This window comes from Crocuta crocuta, unplaced genomic scaffold (assembly GCF_008692635.1).
Source record: "Crocuta crocuta isolate KB4526 unplaced genomic scaffold, BGI_CrCroc_1.0 scaffold425, whole genome shotgun sequence".
NCBI classification, from domain to species: domain Eukaryota; kingdom Metazoa; phylum Chordata; class Mammalia; order Carnivora; family Hyaenidae; genus Crocuta; species Crocuta crocuta.
In genome coordinates, this window is record NW_027531909.1 from 550,269 (window position 1) to 573,589 (window position 23,321).

Genomic DNA, 23,321 nt, shown 5'->3' on the forward strand with positions numbered 1-23,321 from the left:
ATAATAATTAGGATTTGTGCCCCTGCTCTAGGCTTCTGAATGAAAATTTCTGGCAGGAATTGAGACCATATTTTTTAATGTTCATTTTTGAGGGAGAGCACACAAGCAGGAGAAGGGCAGAGAAAGAGGGGGACAGAGGATCTGAAGTGGGCTCCACACTGACAGCAGCAAGCCTCATGCACAGGGCTCGAACTCGAACTGTGAGATCATGACCTGAGCCAAAGTCGGATGCTCAACTGACTGAGTCACCCAGATGCCCTTGGGACTTTATTTTTTGTACTCCTACCCTGTCTGCACTTTAGAATAATCTGGGGATCATTAAACCCCAATATCCAAGGCCCTGTGAGAAAGACCTCGAGAAGACATGTAGCTGGTCATAGCTGCCTAGGTGATGCTGATGAAGCCAGACCACAGCTCGGCACACAGGAACCACTGAGTTACATGGTGCACCATGAAGCTTGAGGTCCTCAGGTTTTCCTCTTTATTCAACAAACCAGAGCAGTGAGGAGTAATGATCTACCAACTTTGTGACAGACCCTGCAAGGCTGCTTCCTCCGTTCGGTCAGCACCCAGACTGTTCCCTGTACTCTAAGTTAAACTATTTATTCAGGGCTCTTCTTTAAAAAGCTTATGAAACTCAGATCAGATTAAGTTTGCCATCAGCCATGGGAATAAGAAGGCTGAGAGCCCCGAAAGGCTGTGCGGTCGGCCTGCCAATAAAGGATTTCCATATAGCTTCAAAGATGTTCTAACCACATGATGACATTGTTGCTCGGAAGAAGAGAGTCTCTATCCCAGCAAACTGGAAAGGAAATTCTGTAGCCACCGCTGCTATGCTTTCACAAGCTCCTCAGGATCCTGGTTGGCACATGGTTGGCACTCAATAAATATCTGTTGAATGACTGAATTTCCATCACCACAGCTAAAACCTTAAATAACCTTTTATGATAGCTTGCCGTGGAGTTTTCTCCCATTTCTGGGGGAAAAAAACCAAAACCCACTATAGGCGTCATCACAATATACCTTGAACAACTGGAGCTAGAGACAAAATCACTTTAATTTTTAATGTGGGGGCAAATAAATTCTACTGAGATATTTAAGTAGACTTGACTTAAATTTCCAGAGTGATGATGATTTCAATACTGGCGTCTACCCATCTGTGGCGGCCACATAAATGGCCTCCCAAAGGTAATGACATCCTCATCCCTAAAACCTGTGAATACATTGCCCTAAATGGCAAAAGGGGAGATATGATTGTGGTTAATTAAGGATCTCAAGATGAGGGGATTATATTGGATTCTCTGTGTGGTTCAAGGGTAAATACAAGATCCATAAAAGATGGAAGAAGGAGGCAAGAGGTCAGGGTCAAAGGGAGATTTTAGGAAGCTATACTGATGGCTTTGAAGACAGGGAAAGGGGCCATGAGCCCAGGAATGCAGGCAGCCTCTATAAACTAGAAAACGCAAGGAAATTAATTCTCCCCCAGAGCCTCTCAAGGAAATGCAGTCCTACTGACCCTCTGATTTTAGCCCAGTCAGACCTATTTCAGACTACTGACCTCCAGAACTCAAGAGAAGAAATTTGTGTTGTTATAAGCCACTTGTTTGCAGTAATTTGTCACAGGAGCAATAGAAAGTTAATACATCCTGGACTATTTAAGGGAAAAAAGAATGCAGGGAATAATAGTGACCATAGTGGCATTGCAAGCTAGCAAAGGGCTGTGCTGGGTACTTGACAAAGTGATGTGGCCAATAACACCCTGCCAGAACTGTGGTGAGCTGTCACAAGAGCACAATGGTGAAATAAGAATTTCAGGGATTCTTGCTGTAAATCAAGTCACAGCATCATAACAATGGCCATTTCTACATGGTATACGTGCTTGGCTTCATAAAAAAACAATAACAAAAAGGTGTTATTCTACATGGAAATTGAGCAGAATGGCTAATGAAGGTCACAAACCTGGGCTCACTCTAAGTGAAATGGCCAACATTATCAAGATGGCCTCCCATCCAAACACCTCTTACCAAAATGGTAAGCCACAGTGTGTAAAGATGATGATGATACTGTATAACTACCACCTCCAAAAGATGTGGTGAAGTCACATTTCGAAGGGCTTGCTGTCACTCTGTCCTTGGATGACCCAAGACACTCATTCAGCATGTGGTTGTGTAGGACTGGTTAAGCGTGCAGACATGCAAGGGTCTCGAACCTACGACTTCAGGTTCACCAACGTTATTGCCAGCAACCAAACTCATCAGGTATAAAGGTGTTCATTTCTGTTTTATGTGACCTGGACCTGAGGCCAGAAAGAGACTTGACATCTGTGATGTTTTACTGCTGGCTTTCTTTCCTTTCCATGGGCTGAACATGGTTTTAAAGGTACCAGTTATGTAGCTGATAGTCCTACAAGGATTTGCACATGAGGATGGCCAATAACAATGGCTGTGAGTGAGGGTAACACACGTTCCAACAAGCTCTTGAGCTAAAGACACTTGAGGCCAAATGGCATGAGATTTGCTTACAGCCATCCATTCATTCATTCAACATTTTTTTTGAGTGTTGGTTTTGAGAAATTGTGCCCACTTGGATTGGAACCACAGAAATATCAAAGGATATCAGGTAGCAGGACCTGGAGACAGACCCAAATTCCAGAACGTGCTTCAACCACTATGCAGCTCCAGCAATAAGCTGTTCTCCTGGGAACAGCAGCAGGCAGAGGAACTCGCAGGTGATGACAAAGAGATAGCATCTCCAACAAAGTGTGTTTCCCTGTGTGGAAAAACATCACCTCAACATGCAATAAGCTGAGAACGAGACAAAAGGCCCAATACGAGGAACAAGTCCTCCCTGTAAAGGACTGAGGACATGCGTGGAGGCAGAGGGGAGGTGGTGTGTGTGTTTGAGGTGTGGCCCAGGGACCACTTAACTGCCAAGGCTCCTGAGCAACACTGAAAATTCCCTTTATACGCCAGAGCCTAAGGGACTGCCCCTACCATGAGGGAGAGACTCTCCTCTTACCATAAACACCCCAACCAAACACCTTTATGACGCACATGCGAACTGACAGATAGATAAACTGAAGGATGTATTTTCAGTTTGCCATGTTCCCAGGTGTGTTCTTTAAAATGTTTATTTGGGGGAGAGAGCAACCAAGCAGGGGAGAGTAACAGGGGGGGAGGGTAGAGAGAGAGAGCGAGAGAGAACCCCAAGCAGGCCCAACATGGGGGAAGAGCCCATGACCATGAGATCATGACATGAGCTGAAGTCAAGAGTCAGATGCTCAACCCACTGAGCCACCAAGGTGCACCCCCTCCAGCCGAAAGTGTGTCCTTTAAAAATAGGGTGACCACATATCCTAGTTTGCTAAAGAGAGCCTTGGTTTACTCATGTAAATAATTATCTTGGGATAATTATTAATGGTGTCCCACTTAATTCTCAAAAATGTTCCAGTTTGGACAGGAAGCTAAGTGGCCACCTAAGCCAGAAAACCTCTTCTGGAGATATTAATTATCTGTGTTGTCCTTCCCTGCCTTGAAGAACAAAATCTGGTATACAAACTATTTTGATCAAGGAACTTAAAAGGAAAATATCTGCGACCTTTTGTAACTACTGTTGTGTGATACACAATTTGAGAAATACTGGACTACATAAGGTTAAACAAGTTCGGTGGTGGTTAGAATGTATGGCTTACCGAGATTTAATATGGTAGCAGGTCATGAATTTCCAAGAGGGTCAGACACAGGGAAATTTTTCCAAACGTAAAACTTTTTTTCATGAAATATCTTAAGAGGTCAATGTTTACAAAATTCTCCCATGTTTTTAAGAAACAGGAGTTTCTAGCATGTCCAGGAATTGTTCTAGGTCCTGAAGAGCCATCGGTGAACAAGAAAAGTCCTTGTCCTCATTGGGCTTACATTCTAGTAGGGGAGGGAGACAACGAACCTGCAAATATTCTAATGTGGAATCAATGATCTATCACCCAAGTGACTGACAGTCAAGATAAAAACCACAGTATCTCCCGGTTCTGAGGACTATTGGTGAAGCAGCTTGTCTTCAGACATGAGTTAGCAACGATTCATGTCTGTCAAAAGCCATCAATGGGTACCATGTTTTCTTTGTAGCAATGAGTCTCCCCACCCTACCTTGAACAGAGCGTCGTTCTTTTAATCATTCTCATTAATATAAATATGACTTTGGAGAGCCCATCTCCCATTAGCTTTTGTTTGGGGATTATATTCACAATATGTACCTTTAATACATATTCTTTTCTGCCCTATCTGGAGGGAGATATTACTGAAAATAGCATCACTTTCAAAGGAGATTTTATAATTGCCTAGTACCCAGGGGATAAATTAGAACAAACGGAGCCTTATTCCATTCTAGGCCATACATCCCACCCCCTAGGGCTGGGATGAGGGACAAGGAGGTGCTTAAAAAAAAAAAAACGCGTGTGCGCGCGCACACACACACACAAAAACTCCTACCCTTTGATCGATTCTGTGCATAATAGAAGCTCATATTTAAATGACTAAGCTAAGTTAAAACTTTCCCTCCTGGAACAAAGCAAAAGGAAAGCCTCTTTATGTTGCAGGGGCTATAGATGCCATGGGCTGAGCCTGTCCTAAAGCTTCCCTCTGCTGCTCAACAACTAAGCCATCTTGCTGCATTTAGCACTTCTCCGCAGACCACCCACCCAGATGCGGATACACAAACCACATGTGTGAGGAACGCCGCTCGGCTAGGAAATCAGTATCAGTATTTCAACCTTATTACTTGCACAGACGGCCCTTTTAGTGCGACTCATTTGTTTTATCTTTTCAATAGCTTTGATTATTTTCTTTTAATGGCCTGGATTTATCCTTTTCTACCCTTTGGAAACTTCAGAACTCTGTGATGGGGGCTGCATGTGCTGGAAGACATGATTACGAGGGGGAAATGAGCAAATAGCTTTGCCTTTGCTCCCCCACGTCTCCCCACTCCTTGGGGCCATGTATTCTGTGCAGATCGCCCAGTACCCTGAGTGATTATAAAAGTGGACTCGGCAACCTTCTCATTCAGACGGCAGGCTATTTTAGTTATGGGGCCTGGTTATAATTGCTGAAATGTTTTTCAGTCGGTGCCACGCAGTTCTCTCCCTAGCCCTCGGGAACCATATTGGTTACCCTCCTTTAATTGAGGGGAAATTAAGACCAAGAGGCTAAGCTGACAGCCCAGGGCAAGTTAACAACCTCTGGAAAAGACTGGAAATGCTGCTACAAAAGGGGACCATGTAAACAGGAAGGTGTGGATACTATTACCTGGCAGAGAAAGAAGAAACCCTGAAATGTGCTTGGGATTTTCTATTTGGGTGGTATCCGGCCAAGGAAACCCATAAAATACCCACCATTGCTCCACCAATCAGAACAAACAAGCCCATTGGTTTTGGACACTGTGTCCCTAGATGACCAAGCAGACAGGTCTGGGCGCCACTGAGCTGCCATCTCCCTCCGAGACCCCTTGCCTGTCCAAGTGGCACACAGTTCTGAGAGACGGTGGGAAAAAATGTACCGGGGCAAGCGGTGGCTCATCACCCTTCCTGGGTGCGAGCACTTGCAGACGACATCCGTAGTTGTCTTAAGCGTGACCAAGCTGCTCCTCTTGACTTCCTCCATGCTGGAGAAAACGCAAGCCCATTACTTTAAAAAAGAAAAAAAAAACCAAAACAAAACAGGAGTATTGATGCTGAAACAAGGGAAGAGATTAGGTTCAAGCACGGTTATTACAAAACTCAGCTGCCAGCCAAGTCCATCTGGCGCTGATGCTTCCACACCTCAAATCCGTTCTGAGCTGGTAACCTACAAGGCGGTCCACTATCCTCTTCTCAAGGGCTTGTCAGTCTGGAGATAAGGTGACTTTCTCAAGTTTGATGTAACTCTACTATTAACTAGAGAATTATATCCAATTTCTTGGTTATGTGCCAAGCTCAAAGTAGTCGATTCTTTCTTGAAGTAGAGTTCCTCCTTCCTGGCTAATCAAGGTAGCATTTCTTGCTGCTAAAGTAAATGGAGAGCCTTTGCTGGGCTTTGTCTAGTGAAAGCACATTGTTTAATTTATGAACCAAACCTTCCAGAGAAACAGGGGAAAGAGAGAAAGTATCACGCACAGTCACCTGTTTTATTCTAAGAATGTGCCCCACCATTTTTTGCTTTAAAAATGACTGTATTTAGGACATGAAAATGGTGCTAGACACTGGACACTCAAAGATGAATGGGGGTTGGGCTGTGCCCTCCACTGGTTTCGGCCTCTCCATTCATTCTTCCTTAGGAGCAACATCACTTCTTGAGGAAGGCAAAGGGCTCATTTTCCCCTGTAGGTCAAGCAAAACCCAACTCCAGTCCAATGACTCTTAACCAATCAGCAAGACTGTACACTGTAAAGAAAATGGAGCCACAGTAGATGAGATACGAATTTAAGTAAAACACCTATTTCTGTCAACCTGTACTATATTTCAACACGGGTTTTAGAGATGGGAAATACATCTTACGAATGCCTAGTAGTTCACATATTAGCATCGACACACACATACAGTGTATCTTTCAACATAACTACACATACACACTCCATTAAAGAAGATACTGACAGATTTATAAAACGTACTGGCCTTGCACTGTTAATCTCAAGAATACATTTTTGCTTCATTTAGTTTTGCACCGCACAGTAGCTCTGGCCACCATGAAGGGTCTGTCAGCATTTCCATCCGAACTCGATTTGCACGTACTGCGGTACAAGTGCCAAAATACATATTTACAGTTTACAGACAGTGGTGGCTTTGTCTTCCCTTTAAATTGACTTCTTCAATGGATCCTTCACAAGGAGCATCCGGGGATGGCCGTGCCTACATGATCAGAAGTGTCCTACAAAACAAAAGGGGCCAAAGATGTAGACTTTCAGCCCAAGACTAAACTAAAGCATGGGAGGCGACTCCTCAACATTCACTGCAGCTGTAATTGTCGCTACTTCAGATTCCTAATTTTTGAGCGAAAGTCGGAAGCAAGATCAGGCTGTGTGCATGTGCAGTACACAAAATGCTAAAGGTGGAGCGAAATGAGCAGACAGACTACGCTTGAGCCATTCACTTCTACAAGAGAGATGAATACAAGCCGCCATGTCCACCAGTGGATGTCCAATTCCATTCCCCAGGTAGAGTTAAAACACTTAAGAATCAAGTCTCTTACAAATGTGTTAACTTGAACATACTTGGAATGGTGGTGGTGGTGGGGGGGGTTGAAATGGTATGTGGGATATTATGCAGGCCTGAGCGGTCTTTCCAAAAGGTTAGCTGGGTTTGTAAAAGGGATCAGCAGAAACATTTTTGGTGGAAGAAAACCAACTTTTTTGGCGCTTTCCACAAAAAGGGGAATAATGATTCAGATCAGAGACCCTGGCTTAGCAATTTGAAAATGTTCAGCACAGTCCCTTGGGTTTTTCTTGTAGAGCTTTTGTCTCCGGATCTTAAATTTTTATGCTTTCCCCTACTTTGACACAATATGCAAGCATATATAGACACACCTATTTGTCTACATAGAGGTAGAAAGAGAAGTGGATGGCAGTGAAGGTGTTTGTAACTGCAAGTGTTTTTGTTGCTAACATAACTGATATATGTTAAGTTGGAGGTATAACCTCTTGTACACAATCATGCTGCAAAGCCAGAGGCAAGCTAATTTATAAGGGGTGGGGGTGGGGTTCTAGATATACATTCCTCCCTCCTCCTCCCCGCCCCGATCAAAGTACTGGAGGAAAATTCAAAATAAGTTTCTCATACTCAGGCTGGCCCAAACCATATTTACTATCACCCAACTGATTTTACTTGAAATCTAAGAAATTAAACCCTGCCATTTTTCCTTTGTGCTTAAAATACCAAAGCCACTGTTAGGATACGCATGTGCCAAATACATTTTTTAACAGGTTTCAATGATGTTTATAGACATTGTTGAACCGAGAGGGTAACCTGAAGAGAAGTATAACTATTTGAAATTCATCAAAAGGGGATTTATTATTTCTGCATTTAAGGATTCGATGAGAGTAAGAATACAACTTGCAAAAAAAAATCAACAATGTGACTCTCACTCTTGAAATTTTGTGGACAACTCCTTTTGCTGTGTCCGTGAGGATGAGTCGATGGGTACATTTCCTTGAATTTCATTATTAAATTTACAAACTTACATTTTGACGATATTCTGAAGACATTTGCTTTATTGCCTAAATTTTAGGTCTAAAGTTTATCACTGTAAGAGCTTCCCTTCTTGTTCTTCTTGTTTGGTCGCTTAAGTTACCTAGTTTCCTGGTAAGCAGCCAGAGGAACGAGAAAAATCTTCACGCCGCCACATCATTTTTGCCATACAACTTAGTTACAAAAATAAAAATGGCCCAAACTACATATATACATTTCTAGTTACACTACACAGATATTTCAGTTAAACCACATCCATTTCTGGCTTAATTAGAGTATGTGGATTAGCAGTTAGGAACGTTTAAAGATTTCTAAATTTTCCAAACAATTCATATAAGCATCGCCCTCCCCCTTTCATCGGCAAAGTTAAAAACAGAACCAGACACAACTAAAACCACGCCTAAAACCACACAAATCAGTCACCTTATGTCCAAAATGACTCCAGAGATGTCTCCAGGGTTAAACACTGAGAAGGGGACACACAACAAATGCTTCAAGGGCGGTTCATGCCAACCATCGAGAATCATAACATTACCGGAAAAGTACACTTGTCCTTGAGGACGCTTCAGAAGTAATTTACAAGGAGCATGGCTGTATTATAATTTTTTTAAAGAAAAAAAAAATAGTGTCTTTGGATAGAAAGAAACAATGTAAAAAAAATCCCCTTTTTAAAATGCAGAAATAACTTATCAATCTGCATTTACATTACTGCCCAAAGGAATGGGTCTGGAAAGCCCATTTTCTGTACAGACACTGGTTAATCTCTGTATGAAAAGACAGCATCTGGCACAGGAATAAACAAGGGAGAGCCTAGAGACCGGTCTAGTCGCACACATAGAGGCTTTCTTAAGGCTGATCCAGTGAATGAACCTTTGGATCCAGAAGTATTTCTTCATTTCCCCTTCTTTTCGGTTGAGTTCCTAGCAAAAACGCGGAAGATGAGCTGTTCTCACTTTGCATATCTCCACTTAGGGAGAGGATGGAATAATGACACCAAAAGTACTTTGGGTTTTTGTTTTTCTTTTAAAAATAATTCGCTTTCTTTTGCATGCCACAGGACAGATTTCTAGTTTTCAAACAGGGTACATCAAGAACAAAACTCTCCCCCCCCACCCCCAGCTTTATTTTCACCAATACAAGAAATCCTTCTGGAAACATAAGCGAGTGACTAAACAGGATCAAACTGCGGAATCTACACGTTAATACATAATCTGTTATGGTAGAATAACCACGAATCTTCCCCCAAAGAAAGATTTTAATTTTCCAAATATAAAAGAGTCTAGGAGGATCATAGATGAACAAAAAATCTCTTATTCCAGGTTTTATGGTCAAGATGGAAAACACACTGGCAGCCAAAGAAAGTGAAACGCTTACTAATAAATAGATCCAAATTAAGAATTTCTACAACATTTCTTTAGAAAACAGAACCAGAATTCTTTTTTTTTTTTTTTTTTTTTANATGATCCTATGGAATGCTTACTTCCATATTTCTCTACTATTAGAACCGTAAAACAGACACAAGAATGTTGAAGACAGCTCAACAGTGCTGGATGCCGGACGTTTACAGGTACACTTGGTTAAAAGTCCTACAGGTTTATTGACTAAGGCTAGACAACAATTCATATGATCCTATTTGGTGCATTTTCTACCATGGTCCAAGATCATTATATGGATACAGCCAAGGGCTGGGCCCCAACTCTCAGGAGAAAGACCACAAAGAAGAAAATCAGGGTGGCAATTTGGTCCCCCCAGTTGATCATTTGTGTCCCGGAACTGGAAAAACAAAAGGTGGCAAATACAGACTGCAACGAGTAAAAGGACTTGGAAAAGTTGGTGGAGGGTGGCACGGTGTACGAGTAAGGTCACTGGGCTTGATGGCAAGGGCGCTGCATTGAAAGAGCATCCGTGGGACCAAGTACAAGTACTTAAAATGTCTTGTGGTGTCATTCCCTCAACGACTTTAGAATATCTGTATGCGATAATAAATAGATCAGTTATGTAATAAGGCAGTGTGTTGAATATGCATTCGTCCTGTGGAATGAACCACCACAGAGAGAGATACAGGATACCATACACATTCTTTAAGTTTTCTTGTGTTGTGTTGGATTTGTTTGTTTTCAAGGCTATCCAGGCTAACTCTTCCCGGGGAGTTCCTTGGAGAGAAGAGTGGTCCGCTGAGGCTGGTTTGCTTAACCTCTCCTTTATCAAGAGATGATGACTGGCTTTAAAGAAAAATAAAGCTGAAGGTTGTTTGATTTTTATTTTTTCCCTTTTGGTTGCATCATTCTGAGTGTTTTCATATAAACAAACAAACAAAAAATCACAACCAAAAAAAAGAAACCAATAGTTTTTGATGCATCCAGTTGTTTTATCCTCAGGACGTTCCAGATGTTTCCAGGTAACTCTGTAGTTTACGGACTGTGGTTTTGTCCAGCGAGCAAAGGTCAAAATCAAATGTCGTGTTTGTGATATGAAAGTGTCCAGTTTCTTCTATAAGGTTCACGATCTAGGGGAATAAAGAAGAGATAGTTTGGGTAGTAAGCAATGGACATCAAAAGCCAAAGAGAGAGAGAGGGAGGGATGGAGGGGGTCAAATATGGAACCAAGAGACTGATATTCTCTACAGCAAGAAGTACTATGCCATTGATGGCAGGGAACGATCTCTTCGCCACTTTGGTAACATGCCAAAGGCATATTCACTCTTTGAAATTCTCAGCGAGAGGAGATTACCTGTTCTTATCATTCATGTCCTTTAAATTGGTTTCTGCTTTCAAGTCCTCAATAGACTATTTTACTGTATAGGTGGTTAGAGGGAGGTACAATCTCAAGACCCCTTTCAAAATGAGATACAGACTCAATGGATAGTGACTATATTTACTAGATGCAAGGAAATTCCATCCTACAAATAACAAAACTCCTTATTAAAAAAATACATGCATACGCATATAGAATAATGATCATTTCTCTTTCTAATTATGTTATTGCTGAAAGCTTAGCAAGTACAGAAACCCCCAGAGGAAAAAAAAAAAACCATAAACCATCTACAGTCCCACCCTCTGAAGACCATGGGGCAGTAACTGAAAGGGGCTGGGGCTGTTTTGTTGCTTGATTTGGGTGCTGATTACAGAAGACGCATTCACTTTGTTAAAATTCATCCAGCTGTACACTGTGTTATACTTGAACAAAATGAAGGAAAACCTATACTTAGACTCATGTTCTGTTTATTCCCTTGAATACTTGGGGGGGGGGGTGTTCATAAATTTTATCTAGAAAAAGAATTATCTAGAAAATGTATGATCTATAAAAAGAAAAAGAAGGCCTTGGTCTCCTCACTTGGAATAGTCCTACCTCATTTCTTACTGTATTGGCTCTAACTTCCAGAAATATGATAAAAGAGATGGCAAAGGGTACCGCTGCTGTCCTGCCTTGGCTTACAAGAGGGTGAGTCTAAGGTTTCAAGGTTAAGAATGATGTTGATGGCTGCTTTGGGAGAATCTTTCCTCATGTTCCGTGTCTTTCCATTCCTATTTTACCAATAATTTTATCAGATATGGATGCTGTTCTGGGGTAGCACGGATTTTAGGGATGTATGTTGTGGGTAAACTGGGATGGAGGGGGATAATCTTAACAAGCTTTGTGGGAGAGAGAAAACAAGTCAGCGTTAGGATGGAAGAAACAATATTTGCACAAAGAAAACTGGCAATCCCTCCACTCCCCTCCTATTGCTTGCTTCCTATTCTCTTTCGTTCAATAACCTTAAAAAAGAGAACAGTTTTCATTATTTAGCCTATTACTTATTCAATGGAATTTTAGATGACCTAATTTCAGGCTGAAAGCAGCAGACAGGAAACTTTGGACCCTCTCTTCTTACAATTAGTTTTCTTTAAAAAAAAAAAAAAACCAGTAAATTTGTGAACTATTCCCTATGGGTCAGTGGCTCTCCATAGAAAATGTGCCCCCCATTCCTGACATATTTGACTTCCACAGAAGCATAAAAGACATACTGAACCCCAACCCAATTAATCACACAGGTCCAGATGGAATCATTCTTGCCTTACTCAATGGTGGAAACTTTTTTACAGATAGAACTATGGGTTTCATAATAAAAAACAAGTTACTCTCACTGTGAAACCATGACAGACACAGAAACCTGCCTACCGAACATCCACTTATCCCTTCCTTGTTACTCCGAGAAGCTGGATTTTTCCGGAAGCACCAACATGCCAGCTAAAACACTGGCCTCCCCAGACCCACTCGCAGCAAGTGGCAGATACTGCTATTTACAATTTATTTTGTCAAAAGTCACTAGGATTTCAGGACAATTTTTAAAAAGGCTACAGACAGTGAGTATGTGTCTTTTGGCCTCTGCCCCTACTCCCTGTCTAGAACGAAGATGTAATCCTAGCTTCCTCTCAAGAGGATGAATGCAAGATGGGAAAGATAGCAGAGCAGGAGGGCAACGAGTGCACGTCCTCAGTGGCACCTTTTAAGCCACCACCTTGACCTTGAAATATATCCACTTACAGGGGTGGAGAGCGGGGGTGGAGGAGTGGGGTGTGGGTAGGTAGATAAGGGGCCTTACTTGCCTAACCCACTGGATGCAGGGTTCCACCTCTAGCTCATGCATCAAGAGATTGTTAGAAAGGCTCTTCCCAATTATGGTTAAAGTACTACACTCACATAAGAACTTATCAAGCGAGAGCGGACACTCATTTGTTCTATTAAGAGTTATCGAGCTTTGGATAAGCCACCCACACACATACTGAGGCGCATATGCAGCTATGTCCACACACAAACTTGTCAAGGCAAATACTTAGTATGTATTGACCATCAATTTAATTAAGGGTACTTTCCAGAGTAAATTATCTTTTTTGCTACAGTGTAAAGAAATAGTATAGGCCCAGTAAAAATGTGTGATCCCCAGGACAGAAAAAAAATAGGCTTTCAATGTACACAATGGAGGCAAATGACAAATATCCCAGAGTGCGACTGCTGGCCAGTAGGAAAGTGACCAAGCATTCAGAATGGAGTCCCGAATTCTGGGTATCCATTCTGACGGTGCTCACTGTTTGAATGTCATTGCACAGAACATCAGACCCTCTGTTTTCCTCCTCATCTGTAAAATGCGGATAATGCTGCTTGTTCTACTTAGGACACAGGGTTGTGCAGAGGGTCAAATAATAGGATAAATAAAAGCTGATTTATAAGCAGAATTGTGACACCGATCAGGGAGACTGATTATGAATACCATATAAATATATGCTTATCCTTAGCGATCTAGGAGGTAACTGTACAGCACATGAACTATCATACCCAGTGCACTCTCCACCTCCCCTCATTGACTGTTAGCCATTTCATTAACACTACAAGAAATGAAGCAGGAATGCCAGAAGCTGAAATTCAGAAAAGGCCTACTTGTGTCTTTAAAAACTAACTACAATCAAAGTTGGCAGGGAGAAGAGAAGATGAAGGAGAGTAGTTAAGTCACAAGGTGGGGGTAAAACATAGTCCTAGGTTTTCCCTTTGAAATGACCACTCACTCCTTTAATAAATCACTTTCTGTGACTCTGTTATAGCTAATTACTTACCAGTAAGTACAAAACAAAGCAATAAAAAATACCTTCTAGAAAAAGCCACTTGATTTTAAAGCAAATAAACCCATTTGCCTGCCAGTGAACGGGGTGTCTCAAGCACTGGACTGTCTTGTAGGGTTCCAGGGCTTGGATCACAAGCCTCCTCCCTCCTCCACATGCAGCACTCTCCCCTCCCCCCACACCCACCCACACCCCCAGCCACAAACAAATGCAAGGGATCTGATCAGTCTCACTAAATGAGCCCCATGCTTTTATGGGAGCTTGTAAGAATACATCAAGGTAGAGGCAGAGATGGCCACAAAGCACCAGTGGTGCAGCAGGTGGGGCGTTCGGGACAATTTGCCAAAGGGACCGGCATTAACAACTTGAATTATTAGAGCGTGTACCCACGTCCTCAATTAAGTAAAGACTTCATAAAGAAAAATAAATGTGGGTTCTTTTCCAGGAATCCTGTTGGTTAGAACATCAGAAGCACAGCATCAACCTGTCTCAGACCGATGACAGGAGCCACAAAGCCTAAAGGCACCCCGCTGGTCCTTGGAGGATGCCCGGCTGCCTCTCTACAGGCATTGCCTTGCTCTGTGGATGTGGTGTGGCTCTACCTTGGTGCACTCCCCCTGTATCAGTCTGCAATAGGAAAGACCTCTCCAGAATAATAATAGTAAAAGACAGAGTGACTACAGATAAGAAAGGAAGGCAAGGGCACACAGTGTGTACGTGTCGTGGAAAAGGAAGAGTATCTCAGCTGCTTAACTCATTCTTCCCATCACGGTGCTGGTGCAAACATTTGTGATGGATTATCTCCTGCCACAGAAGTCTCTTAGGGGGTACCATGTGGACTGGTTTGTTTTTACAGAGGGTATGATCCACTTGTTAAACCCGTGGCTCCTTTCCCCAACGCTGGTTTTTAATTGTAAAAAGGTAGATGTGTTGTTCTTAGTCTAATTACATTTTTTAAGAAACCAGGGTTCTTTCTGTCCAAAAGCAGCCTTTTCACTGAAGGGAAGAACTCCGTGAACAAGCTTGGCTTCAACCGCTTCTGCCTGAGGTACATTTGGGTCTTCCTGTAGAAGTGCTGTCGACTGTGGGACCACGGGTGCCCTGCCCCAGGGCAAGAGACGAGCCTTGGGGATCCTAGTGACAGGGGATCCCATAACAGGAAGGCGATTTCCCCAGAGGGAGATGATGGTTTTCGGCAGAAGACTTCTCAGGGAGGGTTCTCCATGTTGTCAGAAGGAATACGCCAATATGCCACTCACTTCCATCTCCCTCAAGATAACTGTTATCTGAACTGTTCACCTGTCTTCTGAGGAAGACACCAAGCCAGACTCAGCCCAAGTGCTGGGGAAGTTAGAAGGGCTCAGTCTCCCTTTCCAAATAAATGCAGAATGCATGGTTTGAAGAAAAATCAAATCATTCATCCATCCATCCATCCATCCCAGGTACTCGCTCCTCTGGGTTTGGATGCATCCCCTGTACTGTATTTTTAACCTAAGGAAAAGTGGCTTAAGAGCTCAGGCTCTCTTCATCCAGTAACTTCTGCTCATTAAGCTATTGACGCCAGGGGGCCAGTCCCGCACGTCCCCAGAGTAAAACAAAGACCTTAACCACATTCCGTGAGCTGAATAAAAACCGTCGGGCCAGATTTTTTGATAGGATGCGTTTGACAGTAAAAGACCTCGGGTGTGATCCCCGCCTCACCAGAAATCCTGTCGCGGGCACTCAGGCCCATGAGGCGGCCGACACGTGGACTTTGTGGCATGAATTCCACGAGAGGAGCAGCTCTCAACATGGGGAGGAACGTTAGTCCTCAGTAGTGCTATGTTTTACAATAGGAATTAATTAAGCGGTAAACCGTGACAGGACATGCATCATGGTATCATAATCACAAGCCTCAGCTGCATTAGGAGGCAAAAGGCCAAAGGCGGAGCGCTTTCCACCGGCCTGGGAATGCAATTAGGCTGAAACGCGGTGTGCCCTGGAGCGCCAGGATGCCAGGTTCAAAATTCAGAGCTATCCCTCTCTCCCTCTAGGACACTAAAGTAATCCACTTCGATAGAATTCTCTAGGAAGCCACCTTCCCTCACGATTCTTTCAAAGGTCAAATGAAAGGACAATAGGAAATCGGAATGCCAACGACACCCCAAGGTGAGACCTCGCCAACGGTCCACTTCCTCCGCTCACTGGCTGGGCTTTCTTTGTGCAGGTGTCCCAGCCCTGCCCAGACATCTGCTCCACGCTCTGGCGAGACTCGCTATTTGGGCCCAGCTTCTGCTTTAATAGCTTTATTGTACAACTGCTCCACAGTGGTTCAGAGCTGGTGTTTAAAAGAGGATAGAAAGGGATGGGAACATCCACTGACAGACTTACCATCACCATTCAGTCAAACAACCCCAAGCCATTGGTAAACGACAAGCTGAACAATTTTTTTTTCTCTTTAATTTTTTAAATATTTATTTCTGAGAGACCGAGAGAGAGAGAGAGAGAATGAGCGGGGGAGGGGGGGAGAGAGAGGGAGACACAGAATCTGAAGCAGGCTCCAGGCTCTGAGCTGTCAGCACAGAGTCCGATGTGGGGCTCGAACTCATAGAGCACGAGATCATGACCTGAGCCGAAGTTGACACTTAACTGACTGAGCCACTCGGGTGCCCCAAGCTGAACAATTTTCATTTTGACAAAAGGACGTCAAAGAAAGATACCAGCAGGGGACGGGAACAGCTCTTTGGGTGAACCACTCCACATACCCACAGTCACAAGAAATGCAACTCATCCCGGTTATGAATCATAGGTCTATAACCTTGTGTACAAACTTGAAACTATAGAAGGGGTAAAAAGCGTATCAGGCAAATCAGGGAACTTGGCAGGTTTGAGAGTACGTATTTATAGATTTCGGTAAAAAATGTACACAGAATATAAATATGACCATCAGCCATGAAACGTGAAAAAAAATAACCCCCACACAGCTGGGGTAGATTAAGTACTACTTCAAGTCCTTTGAAAGTAGTAATAAAACAAAATTTCAAACAGCGAAACAATCTACAATTGTAGACCGGTCCTGGAATTTAGTGCACAACCTTTTTTTTGGGTGTTAAGTTTCTTTTTTTTTATCAACAGCCACTGTCTGCGCAACAGACACAAGTACTATAACTATAGTAAAATTAAAAAGCACCCTTATCTTCGCAAAGCAACCAACTGTACTAACAGAAGTTTCCCCACTCCCCAAGAATTTCACCGTTGAGTTCATCAGAATAGATGGATGTGGTACAAGATAGGAGAAATAAGGAAAATATTTACTTCCCTCAGAATAGCACTGGCAAAAGGTGACTCAATTTAATCGCAAATGTTTACACCACTTGACTGAAATTCTTATCACTGTTTCCTCATGAAACTAGAAGCCTGCACCCAAAGGCGTGTGCACCGCCATTAGTCCCTCCGTAAGTCTGCATGACAGCGTCTGTCAGCCGGCGGAGGAATCTGTACACTCCAGCATCCTCACCCTCACAAAGGCCCAGTTTTCTGCAATGCCAGGGGACGGAGCTGCGGGGCAGGCACCCACCGTAGCCTGGGCACCCCTCCTCCCAAGGACTTGTGCTCAGGCGGTAGGGCTGGTGTGACCTCTAGGTGTTATGACCCCACCCCAGGATAAAGGAGGCCTTGAGGCTTCCGGAAAGGGGTGTGCTACAAAGCAGTGCTCACCTGCTGCAGAATGTGTCTTTCCCTCAGCGTCATTAACCTTCTGTGAAGCTCTACCAGCTCATCTAGGTAGGCCTGGAAGAGAAGAGGGTCCCCCCGAAGAACAAGCACTTTAGGAAGCGAGCCAAAAACAAAACAAGTAAACAGGAACATATACAAGCAGCAGTTGGAGGTTGCCCATTCTACCCTCCTTCTCAAGCTCGGTGGACTCAGTATCCAAGGCCTTTGCAGACCAAGCCTCTTCTGGCCAACTCCTTATAAAGCCAGGTGTTTTTTTTTTTTTTTTTTTTTTTTTTTTTTTTTAAAATAAAGGGCAATTCTTGCACCTTCCTACTCTCAACAAGATTCAAAGGAGCAGACTCACCCTCTCCCGGTAATAGCCTCCAGAGACAAAGGGTACTCAATCCTGAATTGTGAATTTAAACATTATCACAGGCTACTTTTTTAAAAATTATTCCATCTCAGATTTTTAAGATAAAAAAGTCTAAATTTGAACATGGAAGTATAAATGCACATTACCAATTACGTCAAGACCAAAAAGAAAAAAAAGAAGCTTTCCTGGTCACACCTAACATCGCCAGTGAATCGTAAGTGACAGAAGAGGAAAATGTCTTATTGAAAATAGAGATCGCTATCCACATTAGCATCTGGTTTGTCAAAAGCTTCCCTGAATGACAGAAGCATGGCTCTTTTTCCACATGCTCAACACTCCTGAATCTCTGTTAGCATAACTGCCTGGGTTTTTCCAGTGTCGTTTGCAACGAGGGCAAAGGAAAGGTTTGTGAAGCATTAGTCAGGGGCCTTGCTTGAGCCTGTAGAGAGTGTTGTCACCCTACCCGTGACAGGTCTGGAAGTCAGATGTCGAATGCACGATGTACACTTGGAAAGCATGTTCCATGAGGCTCAGGCGTTCTGCTCATTTGTGGCTGTGGCTCCTCAATCCTCTACCTCCACCGTGATTTTCTTACCACCCAATTCAATGTGCCCCAAATCCCTTGGCAATACAGGCATCATGGCAAACAGTAGCATGTGGGCCCAAAGATCTAAGCAAGTCTTGGAAAACAAACTACAGAGCATCGAGCAGAAGTGCTCATCATTTAGGGGGTGAGGGGCACTTCTGATGCAGAAATGAACGGGGAACCACCAAGGAGGATTGGGGGAAACACTGGAAATGGAAGACATGTCAGCGCTGTGGCGCGCATAGCACGCCCTGGAAACCTACCTTGTCACATTCACCGTTCTTGATTTGCTTATCTGACTTGCTCTGCTTTATTGGACTTTTCACTTCAAGAATCTAGGGATCAAAGAGAACACTGTTAAATCTGATTTCGAGGGCTTCGTAGTCGGCCTGCCGTAAAACAAAGGCACTTAACGAAACGTCCTACAATAACATCACTTTGCAAACCGTATTTTTCCTCTACACGTTTTCTTTCCTCTCGTCTAATCTTACTCTTTCTTGGAAAATAAAGGACTTCTATCTGAAATGCTGAGTCAGGCCAAGAGACTTAAAAAAAGAAGTCGATGATAAGGAAATGGATCTAAGCTTCCCAGGCTGCTGCTTTTTGTGACAACACTGTCACACATATGCACTGCAGCTGAGTTATACGGCATTATAGTCCCCTCTGGCAAGAATTTTTTCGTCTTCTTTCTGCTGTTTCAGCACGACTACCAGTGCTCAGTAGGCTAGCGATGATAAAACAAACACTCGAAGGCCCTTTTTTAGTACCTGACATTCAGATTCTAAAAATTACTCCCATCCACAGAATTGGTGCAGCTGTGGAAATGGAGATGGCCATCAGTTTTTACTGGTTGCTCCCAACCAAGGATCCTCCAACTCAAGAAATCAAGAGCCAGGCCTATCTTCTGTGGTTCAAGAAATGGCATGTCTACCTGTGATGAAATGCCAAGTGCCTGTCCTTTTATATGACCCAATTACAGCTTCGGGTAGGAATAGTAGTTTGGCATGCTGTTTAGATGCTTCCTTGGGGAGCTAGGTTTCTAATTAATAAAAAGGAGGAACCAATTATTATTTAATAAATAGTTAATTTATTAGAGTCTTCGAAATTGAGGATTATGAGGGAAATATTGTTAAATGGGCCTCGTTTAAAATTGCTGAGATTCCCCTGTGTTTATTGATGAGTGTTTACAAATGTATATAAACAGAAAAAGCAAAGTAATTTGTCTTTTTCATGATAACCTCATTACCAAGTGAGTTATAATCTCAGAAGCTAATATTAAGGAGGCAAATGTCAAATAAAGGATATATATAAGAAGTCTCCTATTCCTGGGGTGTTTGTGTGCCTCATTTGGTTAAGCATCCAACTCTTGATTTTAGCTCAGGTCATGATCTCATTGTTCGTGAGTTTGAGCCCTGCATTGGGCTCTGTACTGACAGTGTGGATGGAGACTGCTTGTGATTCTCTCTCCCCGTCTCTCTCTGCTCGGCCCCCCCACCCCAAGCACTCTCTCTCTTAAAATAAATAGACATTTAAAAATAAATAAGTAGAGGTGCCTGGGTGGCTCAGTCAGTTAAGTGTCTGACTTCGGCTCAGGTCATGATCCCACAGTTCGTGGGTTCGAGCACCCGCATCGGGCTCTGTGCTGACAGCTCAGAGCCTGTTTCTGATTCTGCCTCCTTCTCTCTGCCCCTCCCCCACTCATGCTCGCTCTCGCTCTCTCTCTAAAAAATAAACATTAACAAAATTTAAGAAATAAATTAGTAATAAACCAATAGATGTCTCACATTCCTGCTGCTCTTTATCCATTCTCTGCTCTAACACACATACACACACTCACAGTTCTATTCAAAATCTACCATATTCCATAATACAAAAATGATTTTACATGAGTTCACTTTTCATTTGTCATGGAAAGAGCACTGATTGGGCTCAGAAGCCCAAGTTCAGGTCCTAGCCCTATTATTTATCATTTTGGACCTCAAAAAAATGAGATGAAATCAAAGAGATGAACAAGATAATGTCCAGATTCCCATCCAGCTGTAAAATTTCATACTACCAATGAACAATTTCCCTGTTGAGGATAGGACCATGACATTCTGGAAAAGACCAATTGCTTCCAAAAGGGTATCTTTTCCTTTGAATTTAGAGTGATGCCTGGGTATAGAAGGGAGCTTCTAACAGTCTTTCCTAAGAACTGCCTTATTTCTTCATTTTTAACATTAAGATAACCAGATGACCAATCTGACCAGGCTTAGTCACTTAAAATACAATGCTTTGGGGCAACACAAGGAAATTACTTAATCAGTGGGGCAAGGCAATCGTTTTTCACATGCGGCACTGTACAGGAAACCCAACACTCCGCTACATTCAGAATTTCCTTCTCTCTATTGTTGTTGGAAATGAGACCTCCAGGGGAAATTCCGAGCTCTGAGACCTAGGAGTAAGTAGGTCAGTAGATGGCACTCCTCGCCAACTCAGACCACACGGTGGGGCAAAGCAGAGCCAATCTGCTGAGATTTTAAGCCAGAGAGAAAAACAGCGCCTGCGTGCTTGCCTAGTGTACTAGAAAACTGAACTGTGCTCCTATCTTGTCCCACTCGGAGGCTGGCGGGGGAGAGGGGGGGAACCTTTCCCCCAACTCACTGAACTCCAGCGGTCAAAGTAACTAAGGACTTAGTATTTGTAGTGCAACTTTGCTCACTAGCTTTATAGAGTTGTACCACCTTCTCTTCTGAGCAGAAAATACAACATTCGGGGCACTTGAGTCCCACCCTACACATGCCATACGTAAGTGCTACCGCACAGAAGTCCAAACTACACTGAAATCCTAGTTTCTTTCTTCTGAAGCTTCAGTGGCAGGAACAAAAGGTCCGGGTGTCAGTGATCCGCCTCAAGTTACTGAGTGGCTGCCCGGAGAGGGCTCAGTTCATCTTCCTTCTTTGATCTCTCCCTGCTCCAAAATAAACAGCTTTGTCAAAACCTCATTCTGAGAGAGCTAAGCCATGCTGAAGACAATTGTTTTATTTATGATCTTTTCTTATCTTTAAGGAAATGACTCCAGGAAAGTACAGCACCTTGTCTTCCATGGGCTTATTTCAACCCAGTTTAACTAGATAGACTCTTTCAATTTTAGTGTATGTGCTGCCGAAGCGAGCACTAGATAGACTCTTTCATTTCATCCAACATGCCTTGCAGGCGGATAGGTAATTTATGATATTCTGAATATTAACTTGGGTCCAATGGATCGCTTCCATCCCTCAAGGCCCCTCTCCTCTACCNCAGTGATCCGCCTCAAGTTACTGAGTGGCTGCCCGGAGAGGGCTCAGTTCATCTTCCTTCTTTGATCTCTCCCTGCTCCAAAATAAACAGCTTTGTCAAAACCTCATTCTGAGAGAGCTAAGCCATGCTGAAGACAATTGTTTTATTTATGATCTTTTCTTATCTTTAAGGAAATGACTCCAGGAAAGTACAGCACCTTGTCTTCCATGGGCTTATTTCAACCCAGTTTAACTAGATAGACTCTTTCAATTTTAGTATATGTGCTGCCGAAGCACTAGATAGACTCTTTCATTTCATCCAACATGCCTTGCAGGCGGATAGGTAATTTATGATATTCTGAATATTAACTTGGGTCCAATGGATCGCTTCCATCCCTCAAGGCCCCTCTCCTCTACCACCTTCTCCTCCCTGCTTTTGGCCCAAAAGGATCTGGAATTTTGTTTTTGTCTTAAACTCACACATAAGGGAGGTTTGTAGTAAAAAGACAAACCAAAACAAAACACCTCTGGTTAAATGGCACAACACTTGCTGTTATTGCCTACAAGGCCTTCCTGAAGGAAACTACCACCGAGACCTCCAAGTCGCACCATTTCTACACATGGTGGTGCCCAAAAACAGAGCGAAGATACTTAAGCTGAGGATATGGCCGGAGAATCAGACTTTCAAGATTATTATTTTTCTGCATCCCTTTGTGCGGACTGACAACTCAATTATTCAGCAGATGGATCCTCTACTGATCGGTCTTTCATGTTAATGATCACTAGCAGCTCCTGACAATATGCAGGTTAATTACTTGCTTTGTTGACATGTGGCTCTCTGTCTGTTCACTTTTTTTCAAGAGTTAGAAAATGTTTGACTCAATTAGCACTTTCCCTTTTCCCTAGTCCCTGGAAGAACTGAGAATGGGTAGGGAAAACTCGGCTTTGCTTGGTAATGTACAGAAATTTGCAGACGGACAGCAACCAAGGAAATTTATACGAAGAAGGCCTACCCCTGAAATGGAAGGTCTGTTTTCATCGATTTTATTTGATGTGAAGCTTCAAATTATCAGGCATGCATTCAAATGAAGCCTGAAAACACATCCTAGGGAGAAATTTAGGGGCCTTCTTTATACTTTTAAGAAATTGTTATTTTACTTCATCACCATGGAGAATAAGATTAGCAATTTTTTTAAGAAGTCCTAGAACACAGACTTAAGAGATGACACCAAACCTGACCCAATGCAGGTGATGTGCGGGGTTAAGAAATCAATACTAAACAAAGTTTTAAAAACCTTTTCTTGCGCTCTCAGTTCCACGACTGCTCTAAGGAGGTTGGCTCTCTTGTGGCACACATAGTTCCGACCCCAGCCTAGCTAAAAGTGAAAGCATATGGACTTTCTTATTATGCTTATAGGTGCACGAAGGAAGTGACATATAACTGAGTATTCCTGACAGATTGATGATTCACATGTGTGAAGCTACATTTGTCGAATAAACATATGCCAAGGAACCAGTGGTATGCTAGCTAATTGGATAAAGTAATTTTTACCCTCACCAGATAGATGATACTATTCAGTTTTTAGTCTTGCTTTGCTAGACAGGTTAA

At 42.9% G+C, this 23,321-nt stretch overlaps 1 protein-coding gene across 1 annotated transcript in view; it reads right to left on the reverse strand.

Moving 5' to 3' along the window:
• Window positions 1-8,013: 8,013 nt before the first annotated feature.
• The window catches only part of MLLT3 (MLLT3 super elongation complex subunit), a gene marked incomplete at its 5' end in the record, with an annotated part of 302,329 nt that continues 287,021 nt past the window's right edge, over window positions 8,014-23,321 (reverse strand). The window contains 3 exons of the mRNA XM_077774663.1: window positions 8,014-10,715; window positions 17,500-17,571; window positions 18,719-18,790. Of these exons, the coding sequence (XP_077630789.1) occupies window positions 10,584-10,715; window positions 17,500-17,571; window positions 18,719-18,790 (276 nt within the window). The remainder of the gene's footprint in view (window positions 10,716-17,499; window positions 17,572-18,718; window positions 18,791-23,321) is intronic.